General features: G+C 35.5%; 1 protein-coding gene and 1 non-coding gene across 2 annotated transcripts in view; both read left to right on the top strand.

Annotated features, from left to right (window-relative positions):
- The window catches only part of AKAP11 (A-kinase anchoring protein 11), a 53,997-nt gene that overhangs the window by 15,129 nt on the left and 25,981 nt on the right, over window positions 1–12,887 (top strand). Inside the window, exons 3-5 of the mRNA XM_049778740.1 lie at window positions 2,537–2,653; window positions 8,142–8,189; window positions 9,944–10,078. Coding sequence (XP_049634697.1) covers window positions 2,537–2,653; window positions 8,142–8,189; window positions 9,944–10,078 — 300 coding nt within the window. The remainder of the gene's footprint in view (window positions 1–2,536; window positions 2,654–8,141; window positions 8,190–9,943; window positions 10,079–12,887) is intronic.
- LOC126017167 (U6 spliceosomal RNA) lies at window positions 5,881–5,986 on the top strand. The gene has a single exon (XR_007498825.1). It is a non-coding gene; the product is annotated as a U6 spliceosomal RNA (small nuclear RNA).

Genomic DNA, 12,887 nt, shown 5'->3' with positions numbered 1-12,887 from the left:
GCAAAGTCAGTAGTAAGCCTTGAACATTGGGGGGTGTGACCCAAACAACTAAAACAAAACAAAACAGAAAAAGATTCCACAAAATGTTGTACGGAGGGCCGCAAGTTTGAGACCCCTGCGTCTATATGTTACTATTGACCAGTGCTTATATGTTAAAAGTAGTCTTTGACTTTAGTTAATAGAAGTTTTATAACGCTTGTCTTTTTGTTCATCATTTCAAATTCTAATTTTTGGTGTTCTCATGAGCTTGTAGACAGGCCTACATTTTTATCTAGTTGCTCTTTTTTTTCAGAAAGCTAGGAAATGTTTGGATTTTATTTTTAGCTGTTACAAATCTAAGTTAAGAGTACCTGCAAATTTGGAAAACAAAGAAAATATGAGGTAATGCGAGGTAATGACCATTTCTTCAAGCACAATATTGATTATTATTAATATTACTGCTTACTTTATTTATTTATTGGTTTTTGGGCCACACCTGGTGATGCTCAGGAGTTACTCCTGGCTATGCACTCAGAAATCACTCCTGACTTGGGGACCCTATGGAATGCTGGAGGGGATTGAACTGCAGTTCATCCTAGGTCAGCCGCATGCAAGGCAAACTCCCTACCACTGTCCACTACTCTGGCCCCTAATATTACTGATTACTATTACTAGTATTACTGATTACTATTGTTACTATTATTGTTACTGTTATTTTGGCCTCCAACATTCCCTTGGATATTTCTCTTAGTAATAACAGCATATTTCTTTTCTTTATTATTTTTTATTTTATTATATTTTTGGTTTTTGGGCCACAACTGGTGATGCTCAGGGATTACTCCTGGATATGCACTCAGAAATCACTCCTGTTTTTGGGGACCATATGGGCTGCCGGGGGGGATTGAACTGTGGTCTGTCCTAGGTTAGCCGCATGCAAGGCAAACACCCTACCGCTTGCACCACTGCTCCAGCCCCATAATAGCATATTTCCACATGAGAAAAGGAAATATAATTCCCTTCTATCTAATACTCAGCCATACTCTGCTTTCTTTTATTACCACTAAAATATCTTTCACCATCCTCCTACCCCATCCCCATTTTGGGGTCAGTCTAAGCTTCTAGTTTGTAACTTTAATTGATGGTTATGACTATATATTTTTTAATCTAAAGCATCTTCCACTTTCTTATTCTTTTTCTTTCAATTCATTATTGATCTTTGGAATAGACTAGACCAGCATTTGACCTACTGTTCTCTTTTCAGAAAAAAAGTTATTCAAGTGAACTCCTAGAAATTTACCTTTTTTAAGAAAACACACAGAAAGTGCTTCCACTTCCCATCCCCAGTTGCATCTTAGATTACTTGCATTAGGTCATTTCTCATTCCTTGTATAGTATTCCACATTCTAGATTGTTTCTGTATCTAGCTATTTTGGAGCTCTTTATTTTCTTATTATTAATTTTTTATATAAACTAGAAGTTAGCTGTAAAGACTTAATTTAGTTTAGTTAAATATATTTGTCAAGAATACTGTGTCCTCACTTTTTTTACAGATTTAATAACTGTCACTAGAATACTTAAGTGAAGATTATGCATCATCTTATTCCTAATATATAAGTTGCTTCTATTTTGCAGGTGACTTGAATATGAGTAATACAATTGTTGGGGTTTATTTATATTTTAATTAAAAATTTTTTTTTGTTTTTGGGACACACCTAGTGATGCTCATGAGTTACTTTTTTTTTTTTTTTTTTTTTTTGGTTTTTCGGGCCACACCCATTTGATGCTCAGGGGTTACTCCTGGCTAAGCGCTCAGAAATTGCCCCTGGCTTGGGGGGACATATGGGATGCCGGGGGATCGAACCGCAGTCGTGATCTTTCCTTGGCTAGCGCTTGCAAGGCAGACACCTTACCTCTAGCGCCACCTCGCCGGCCCCTCATGAGTTACATTTGACTCTGCACTCATGAACCTTTCCTGGCAGGCTCTGGTAGACATTTAGACCCTGGTCAATCACATGCAAGACAAGCTCCCAATCCACTGTGCTATCTCTCTGACCATAGTCTATTGGATTTTAATGTAAGATAAGTGAAGTTGGTGTGAGGGCCTTGTATTCTTCCAATGGTTGAATACCTGGACTTTGGAGTATGTGTTTCAAGTAGTATAAAACTCTATTTTAGCTGTTTCTTCTTTTTCTCAGCTGAATTGAGTTTTATATATATATATATATATATATATATATATATATAAAGATGCAAGTTGAAATTAATTAGTCATTCTTTAAAGAAAGCTAGGGACTGGATCAATAGTGTAGTGGGAAGGGCATTTGCTTTACATACTGTCAACTTAGGTTTGAGCTCCAGCATCACATGTGGCCCCCTGCAAACCCTTCCCTCTAACCCTGCCAGTAGTGATCTCTGAGTGCAGAGCCAGGAGTAAGCCTTGAACAATTCCAGGTGTGTCCCCCAAAAAACAAAATTAATAAAAATAGAGATAGAATATCTTTGGCAACTTTTACCTTGTCTCAGAATGAAATAAATTCAAATTGTTTTTTATTTTTAGAGCTTCAGTGAAGATGTGTTCCAGTCTGTGAAATCTTTATTACAGAGTGAAAAGGAACTATGCAGCATATCAGCAGAGGACTGTCTAAGACAGGATGAACATGCAAAGTTATCTGAGGTTTGACGCATTCTCGTCTATGTCCTGTCCTACTTAACCACAATGTATTTTCTTGCCTTCCCCCTGCCTTGAAGAACTTCCTAAGCAGTGCTTAGGGGCCAGTTGGTCATTTATGGAGATCCTGTTTGGCTATGGGGACCTGCTCAGGTACATTATAGGTGTGTTGGTGGTGGTGGTAGTGAATTGGAACTATCCTGTGGTACTAGGACACCATGAGGTGCACAGGACCAAATTTAGGTCTAGTGCAGGCCAAATGTGTGCTTTAGCTCTTTAAGCAATCTCCCCAACCTTTTATCTCTCATCATTGTAGAATTACATGAACCCTTTATCTTGAATCATTGTAGAATTACATGATCTATTTAAAATTGTTAAAATTCCTGCATATTAATCTGCATATAGGACGAATCTGTTTTAAATACCAGTTAACACCATATCTTAGGCTATTATAATGAGGACATACAATTCAACCCTTAAGCATTATTTATTCTATACACTTTATTATAATACTGATTTACCAAGTTGTTCATAATACAATCATTTCAGCTATTAAATTTTCAAACACCATTCACACCACTAGTGTCACCTTCCCTTCACCAGTGTCCCCAATATCCCAAACACTACCATAGCCTGCCTCCATGCAGGCACAAACAAATATTCTTCACATTGTTTGTTATAATACAAAGGCAAATGGAGTTAATTAAAACTTAGATCAACAGGTCAATTTAAAATGATTGCTATATCTCTCCATGGTGTTACTAAAGTCAGTGAGTGAGTTACTAAGGATTTATTAAGTTGAGTCTTCTACTGGGTTGATACTACTATAAAATATTGAGGAGTTGTCCAGGATCTAAAACAAATTTGGTTGTTTGGCAGTTTAATAAGGCTGAGTTACGGAACCTAGCTGTTTTTGCCTGATAGTGTAGGGTGGCATTTGGCTGCTGTAGTTCATGCAGAAAGGGGGGTCTGACTCCCTCCCCCTACCTTTCTGAGAGTGTCATAGATATCAGCCAGAATCAGACTGACTATCTTGGTGATAACAGTGAGCATTATTTTCTTTGGGAATTTCGTGTAAGATCCGAGTCTTTTTTTCCTTCAGGGAGATGGTATTGGTGGGCGGGGATCTATAAGTATCATTTTTTAAGCTTTTTTTAAATTGATTTATTAGTTTTGTTATTTATAATACTTTAATGATTGTTTTCATCTCATGTACTTAATTCCAAACCATACCCATTACCAGCATACCAGCCTCTCTTCACTCAGGCATTATTGACTGCTCATCTGACATACAGCACTGTATCCGATGCCTTTTACTTCATTTAATAAGTCCTACTTTAAATTTTTATCTTTAACCTAAAATTTATGCTTATTTTATTAATTTTAGGTTATAATTAGTTTTAATGGGTACAATTTCAGTGCTTTAGTTAAAAATGGACACAATTGTTTTATTTTGAAATTAAAATTTTTTCAGAGACCCTTGCTCAGAAGTGAGCTTGGTAGTACTCGATGTAGTGCTATGGGTTACATAATATACATGGCAATCACCTTAACTCCTGCATTATCTCTCTGGACCTCCAATTAATATTTTTACTGAAAAAAAAAAAACTTCTTTTTAAGCTCACTATTGTTAACATTGCTCTGTCAATGTTTCTAGTCTTACAGTTTATAAGGATTAGAATATTTTTCTGCAGTAAAACTGTATTCCATTAACACTTCTGTATTACCAAAGAAAAGGATTTTAGTTGTTTAAACTTAATATTGATAAAATATATTATTTTTTTGGTTTGAGATAAAGTCTTTAATTAAAAACATTGATTATTGTTGTGCTGGGGAGATATTTCCATTATTTTCATTGAGAAACTGTTTGAAGTGATTCCATAGAATGAGCATACCTTTTGTGCCTTTAGTGTCCTGAGACTTAACTTCTTTTCTCTTGTCAGCTCAATTTCAATGGCTTGGTTTTCTTTGTTACTCCTTTTCAAAATTTTAGTAAAGCTAAACTACTCTTTATGTCAGATGTTGCCAAGTGCGTGGAAAGTCTCCTTTGCCTGTCTTTAGTTTTCCAACCCATATTCCCCCAGCTTCTTACTTAATTAGTAGTATTTTACTCAGCCCACATTCTGTGGGGAGTCTTTCTTTGCTCAAGGGAAAATCTAGAACTGCTGGCATCTTCAAAACCTCATGTCAGCTTGTTTTCTTTGAAAGGAAATGTGAAAGAATAGAAGGAATTTCTTTCTTTGGGCTGTACATTTCTCAAGTATCTTTGAAAGGAAGGAAGGAAACTTGTTTCTTTTTGAGAGCTCTATCCTAGGCATGTTCCTGTATTTTATATAACTTAGGGTTCCTCAGGATTTCTGTACCTGCAGAGCAGCTATTCTTTTGACCAGTGGTTAAAAAAGCCACTGATCTAGGATCATTTTCTTGCCTTTTCAAGCCTGTGTTTTCTTTTGAACACATCTCTCTTTCTCTCTTTTTGTCTCTCTCCCCCTTTGTCCCTTACCCTTTTCCTTCTCTTCTCTCTTCCCTTCCCTCTTTCCTCTCACATACCTCTAAATATCTTTCAATAAAACTATTTTGCTCACCCAAACCAAAACTACTCATCTAATTAACCCTTATCGCTGTGAACAGAGTTGTCTTGCCTTGAATTTTATTAATGAGAAAACAGACTCCTAGTGATTAGTAACTTACTTAGATATCTAGAAATTTACTAACTTCCCTTTGACGTAATAGCAAAAATTAGAAGAAAAGGGCAGGAGAATACAGTGCATCAAACACTTGCCTTGCTTGGGATGAGAGCAAAAACCCAGCAAAGCTGGTTTGATTCACAGCACCATATATGTTCCCTGAGCCCACCAAGAGTGAACCCTGAGGACAAAGTTAGCAGTAAGCCCCTGAGCACTGTAGGTGTGGCCCACAAACCAAAAGGAAAATATATAAGGGTAATATAAGGTTCTAAACTATTATGATTATATGGAGTGTTGCTTATATTTTCCCTATGCTATTTTTCTTAGTAACATTTTATTTTACATTTACTATCATTTAAATATTTTTTACTTTTTTCTTTGATCATAATACTGACTTAATAGTTTAGAATATCTTCATATAGAAAATTCTTTTCTATGATGTAAAAGATAAAGAAAATACATTATAAAATGATCTTTTCAAGTTATAGAAGTTACATAGAACTTGTAGAAAAATAATAATTATTGAAAGCATAAAATAGAAATGAAATGCTTACTTAGGCAGCACATAAACTAAAATTGTAATGATACAGTGAAGATTATCATGACCCCTGCACAAAGGACACAAGGCATTAGTGGAGCAATGTGTATTTTTTTTAATGAGTCAGAGGTAGAGGGATAAGGCATAGAATGATTATACTCATTTGTGGGATATATTTTTTAAAAGTATGGTAATAATATACAAAGACAATAGAGATGAGAGCCAGGGGACTGTTCCATGGTAGGAAACTTGCCACAAAAGACAAAGGAATGTAGTTAGGGTAGAAAAGGAATCACTAGGACAATGATAGTTAGAAATGATCACTCTGGACAAGACTGGGTACTGATAGGACGTGTAGGATACCCTTTCACTAACAACATTATAAGCCACAAAGTATAGGGAATATAGTTAGGGCATAAAAGGAACCACCATGCCAGTGATAGTTAGAAATGACCACTCTGGATAAGAACTGGGTACTGAATGGAGGTGAAGTGATATGCAAGATACTTTTTCAGCAACATTATTGATAACCACAGTGTCTTAAAGGGAGAAATAGAGATTATGAATGTCTGCCATTGAGGCAGATGGAGGCTAACGGAAGCAGGAAGGAAACTGGGTACATTGGTGGCAGGAAGTGTGCCTTGGTGAAGGGATGGGTCTTGGACATTATATGACTGAAAATCATGAATAGTTTTGTAACTATCTCATGGTGATTCAGTTAAAAATTTATTTAAAAAAAAAGAAATGAACTGCCTTAATCCTGTGAATTAATGGTAAAGGAAGGAAGAACACTTATAATTCCATCATTCTGTTATAGATTTATTTTTTATTTAAACCATTGTGATTTACAAAGTTATTTATAGCTAAGTTTTAGATGTACAATGTTTCAATGCCAATCCCAACATCAGTGTCAACCTCACTTCACCAGAGTTCATTAGTATACATTGGTCCCCCACCCCTCTCTCTCCACCCACCTACCCCACCTAGCCTGCCATCATAAAAGGCCCCTTTTTAAGTTTGGTTGTTAAAGTTTGTCTCATGATTTTAGTGTTGTTGACTCAGGACTCAGGGTTTGGATATTTACTTCTGTTCTTCCCTAACAGTAGATTGATCTATTTTTTTAATCAGTATTTTCCACACTTAATTTTAAAATTTGTATGTATCCACTCTATTTTTATGTAACTTTTTTTACTTAATAGAATGATGAATCTTCATTCTATTAGATTAATCTTAGAAGTATAATTTATAAAAACTTTCGCAAAATCTGTATATGGGCACTGAAGAAAGGAAGTGACATCACAGAGAATTAATGAGGAGTTGGTACTTCTAATGAAGGCTTTGCTGAAATTATTCAGTAAACTTGGAATTTGTATATTGAAATTCATTTACAGACATAAATGTCCCAAGAATGGAGATCCATGTTGGGGCTCTCTACTACTATGAAGCCTATGGCATGAACATCCCAGACTTACCCTAAACTCAAAAGGGTACCCATTGTATGATTTAAAGGGTTGGAATGTTGAAGGAATCAGCGATTTTAAGTCTGTGGATCTCAGTTTAGACTTTTCACTGGAAAACATGGAAAGTTTTTAAGGGGAAGTGACATATTACTGGAGCTAGGTGAGAGTGGATTTTTACATGTATAAATGAGAAATGGAAGTGGACAATGGAGAGACATGAATATATGTGAGATAAGTGTTGAGAAGATTGAACTTGCAAGTGAAAGAGAAGAACCAGAGTGATAATATGGTGGCTAAAGTCCTTGTCTTGCACACCTTGACCAAGCTTGATCCCTGGCATTTCGTATGCTCACTAGAGTAACACCATGAGTGATTCCTGAGTGCAGAGCCAGGGGCACTGCTGGTATAGCCCAAGATTAAAAAAAAATAATAATAAAAGATGTTGGGAGGCTGAAGGCGGAAGGCTTTTTATTATGGAAGTATATCTACTGAAAACCCTTGAAAATAATTTTTGATTTGCTTTGCTTTTGGTCTATATCCAGCATTGCCTAGAATTTTTGCCTGGCACTGCTCTCAGGAATTATTCCTGGCAGTCTCAGGGGACCATATGAGGTGCTAGGGAATGAACCCAGGTCTGCTATGTGCAAGACAGACTACCTGCCACTGTATTTTGATCACCTTGAAAAAAAAACCAAAGTATTCTGTCAGGACAGTCAGTATGTCAAGATAATATTTTTTCTGTGTCAACTGTCAATCTATTGAGGCATGATGCTAAAAAATCAATGGAACTTTATTCCTATTTTATTCAGGTCACATTTTTAGCTTTTAATGAAGAGACAGATGCTGCTCATATTCAGGTAAGATTGATTTGTTGAACTGGAAAGGACTATAAAACTTCCATTTATAAATTTATACTCAAAAATTGACCTTGTTAGGACAAAAATTATACTAAGTTCTTCTACTGTCATTTCTCCTTCAAGTTTAAAAGATGACATTTTGAAAGCACTTCTGAGTGTGCTTTGAATAGTTTCACTTTCAGCATTTTCACTGAATATTATTTATAGAAAGCAGTTTAAGGTTAGGAGACCACAACAGTCATTTATCTGAGATAGTTACAAACCATTGGCAAACCTTTTCTTCATTCAGTGCATAATGCCTTTTATATACTACCAAGTCTTAAAAAATTGAAGACTGCTTTTTATAATTTTGATGGGTTTAACAATTTGACTTCTTTAACAGATTATTACATTTAAAACCGGATAGAGTTATTACTTTTTATTTTTTTTGGGGGGGGGGCACACCTGGCAGCCCTCAGGTTACTCCTGCCTCTGTGCTCAGAAATCACTTCTGGCAGGCTCGGGGTATCACATGGGATGCCAAAGATCAAACCCGGGTCCATCCCAGGTCAGCTGCATGCAAGGCAAACACACTACAGCTGTGCTATCGCTCCAGCCCCTAGAATTAATTTTAAAAGTAAAATCTCTATAAAAGAAATGATTAGCCAAAGTGAATATTTGAGCCTTTTTGCTAGACAAATAATTACTGAGGGACTGATATTTAAGATTAAGATCTGCAAAGAAAAACTTCACAGTTACTAAAGGAATGGTTCAAGTGTGTGGTAAATCAACTTTACGCTGCTTAAAAACTTGTGGGAAAAAAGCTATGTTTCTTTTTGTGTTAGTCAAGGATCTTTTTATAGATAAAAAATAACACTTATGGTTCTTTATGAATAATGTCTATTAGGTGAATGACAGTTATACTCTGTGTCTTGATTGGTCCCTTGCTTGAAGGAAGTAGCTTGAACTTAAGGTGGGTGCCAGAGAGAGCTTAACCCTGAGAGTATGTATACACTTAAAACTGTCATCTCCATAGGAACAAACCAATTACAATGCTATGTGTTTCTGAAGCCACCTAATGGTCAGAATAAATGAAGTAACAGAATGGTCTTCTAGTAAAAAGAGCTTACTAGACTTTCTGACAATTACTTAATGACCTCATTGGAGATAGAAAAATTTTCACAAATTTCCTTGTCATTGTTTGTTCAACCTCTCTCTTCCTTCTTATTTTACTTTTTATTTATTTTTGTTCCCACTTACATGGCAACAAATATATTATGATCAGTTATGCCAACAATATAATAGTGCTCTTTAAAGTAAAAAAAAAATACAGAAAGAAGTATCCAGAGTATTTATCCCAAACTTCTTTCTCTTTAAATATTACTGCTATAAACATGTTTAAAAAAATTAGCAAGTATAAATACAGTTTTGAAAAAATATTTCTTAGCCAAAAAACCTGCATTTAAAGTTTTATAGTTAAACCTGAACACTAGAAGTTGACATTTGCTGTCGAAGCCATTAAATGCCTAATTGTTCATATTTAAATTATTTTCAAAGTTTGCTATTATTCTGTTTCAAAGACTGAAAGAGCAGGCATTTTTAAAAGTACATTTTAATTTTGATTTAAAAAATTTGTGGATGATAATAGTATGTTAACTATTACGAACCAGAAAAAAATTTTAATTGATTTAGGATCCGGGTGTAGACCCACATTTATAGGAACTTTAACAAAATTCTTTGATGTTCTTCATTGTATTATTTATGTTTTAAATTAGGATTTAGCTGCAGTTTCTTTGGAACTTCCAGCTCTTCTGAATTCACTGCACTTTTGCAGCCTAAATGAAAATGAAATAATCTGTATGAAGGATATAAATAAATCATCAGCTATGAACAGTAGCCCTCTAAACCAGGTAAATTTTGTTTTTTTGTAAAATTTTGAATGTTTGTTATTTCAGAGGTGGCCAAGGTCCTTGCCTCTACATATTCACATACTATGAATGAGGCATAAGTTAGTAGCTGAGTAACATCTTTTTTATTGCTCTAAATCAGGGGTCTCAAACTCAATTTACCTGGGGGCCGCAGGAGGCAAAGTCGGGGTGATCCTTGAGTGCAAAGTCAGTAGTAAGCCTTGAACATTGGGGGGTGTGACTCAAACAACTAAAACAAAACAAAACAAAAGAAGATTCCTCTAGGGCAGGGCCACAAAATGTTTTACGGAGGGCCGCAAATGGCCCGCGGGCCATGAGTTTGAGACCCCTGCTCTAAATAGACAATTCTTTTTTTCAAAAAGGAATCAGTTATTTATTTGTCTTGTAAATAAAACAACATTGCTCCAAACAAGATCATTTCTTTAAAATAAAAACTCAAATAACCAAGATCTGTGAAATATTACAGAAACACGGAAAAGTTCAGTTCTATCTAGTCCTCATTGTGTTGATTTGATAGTAGAACATAAACAAAGCCTACCATTGCTTCAAGTCCTTTTAGTAAGAGTGCTTTAGTAACTACTTTTTAATGAGAAAATTATTTTTTCTCTTTCATAGGATTATTTCTCATATCACTTAGTGCACCAACCGCTATTTACATTTATATGTAATAAATGCTCATCCATATTCTAGCAGGGGTCCTCAAACTTTTTAAACAGGGGCCCAGTTCACTGTCCCTCAGACCATTGGAGGGTCTGATATAGTAAAAACAAAACTTATGAACGAATTATTATGCACACTGCATATATCTTATTTTTCAATGAAGAAACAAAACAGATACAAATATAATATATGGCCCACGGGCCATAGTTTGAGGACCACTGTATCTAGAGCACACTGAAGAGAACTTGTGAAATAGGTGTTGTGTGGATGCAGGATAGAAGTTGCCCAAAAAAAATCTCTGTAAAAGAAAAGCATTCAGCTGGCCTATGTCATGGAATTGTGAACTCCCTTTCCTTTCACTTTTATTAGCACAGATGTTTGCTTGCTCTGTCTTGTAAGAGACACTACATTGTGTATATTCATCTAAAAGATAAATGTTGGACTAAAGACTAAAAAGACAAAGAGAAGCCTCTAATTTTCTATTATTTCCTTTTTATAAATAGAATTATATTACCATTTAAAATTCAAATGGTAGTTAAAAGCAATTCCGAGTATTGTGAGTGAGCATGGAATTGTCAAACCTGCACCACTACCAAGTGTGGTACCAAGTGATATCAAGGTATCACTGAGTGTGGTCCCAGCACTACCAAACCCTGCTGGGAAGATCCCTATACAAATCCCAAATGTTATTCTCTTAACACTTATGGGACATGACACTTAAATCCAGCCCTGTTAACTCTAGGACCTAAAGTAAATCACTGCATGATAATTTTCTCTAAGTGTTTATTAGTTAATCATGAAAAATGACTTAGCTACTGTGAGAAAACTTCTATAGAATTTTTATATTTGTGATATAGGCTGTTAATTTCACTAGAGTTAGTGCTTTCTGTCTTCAAACTATAATACAGATTCAGCATATCTAATAAAAGTTTTGAAATCTATATGTCTAGAAACCTTTTCAAGTTTTATAGCTAGCAATTTAGTCTCCAGAGGTAGTAGCATTGAAGACTGATCTTCAGGATAGCAGAGAAAATGAACTGCTGTTTGTAGAAAACCAAGTTTCCTGTCTAGATTGTGCACTTTATATATCATTTCTAATGAATATTTTGGGGCAGCTTTTACAATGACATTTGATTAAGGTATTCAATTATTGGATGATATCTCCATGATATGAAATGTTTTTAAAATTAAATATTAAAGAACTGTGATATAAAGTTATTCATAGTTGATTTTCAGAAGTACAATGTTACAAAATCAATCCTACCAGCAACTTGCCTCCAGTGTTCCCACGTTCCTTCCCACCCCCAATTTACTTGGCTGGCACATCTTTTTTTTTTTTTTTCTTTTAATTTTAATTATGACAACAAAGATGCAAAGAAAGAGGACATGGTAAAGTTACAGTGGAAGCCCAATCACCCATAAGCAGAATTCTCGGTAGTCCCAACGATGATATCCCAGCCTTGATCTTTCAACCAAAGAAAATTAAGAAAAACAAAACTGAACCCATGTACAATACAATTAATTTGTCCCTCAAATTCCCAGTTGTATTACATACTATTTCTTAGCAGCACACAATATAATCCAAAGAGATTAGACTTATGTAACTCCTTAAACATTGAGGGCAAAGTACATTTATCTAGTTCCATGCACATGCTTACTAGTTTAAGTTAACCTCAAAAGTTTTAGTGGGTTGTTTTTCTTAAGGATTGGAGTCAAGGGAAAATAGTAAAAAATGGTGTTAGAGTGGCATTTGTTTGCATAGGCCCACCAAAATATAAGGGACATGGAAAGAAAAATCATGGTCTAAATACAAGGAGACCCTACCCCTGACGTTTCCCGGCACAGGACTGACTCTAGGCTCCAGGCAAACTAGTTTGTCCAATTCAAGTCATCATCTGTAGTGGCAATACACCTTCATTCCTCATATAGTCTCTGTTGTTGGTATCATGTTTCTGTATTAAAGGTCCTGGAGTCTGCATATCCCATATTGCAGTCAGGATGGTGCAGAGCATCCTCTCGTTTCACCTCACACTTAAGGGGCACTAGAGAGAACCATGTCCTGAGGAGCAGGTCATTGTTGTTGTCAAGTCTTCTCAGTGTAAACGGAAGTCTCTTTTTAGGAGGTCGATGT

Source organism: Suncus etruscus, chromosome 8 (genome assembly GCF_024139225.1).
Source record: "Suncus etruscus isolate mSunEtr1 chromosome 8, mSunEtr1.pri.cur, whole genome shotgun sequence".
NCBI lineage: Eukaryota > Metazoa > Chordata > Mammalia > Eulipotyphla > Soricidae > Suncus > Suncus etruscus.
This window is presented reverse-complemented; position numbering and strand designations above follow the sequence as displayed.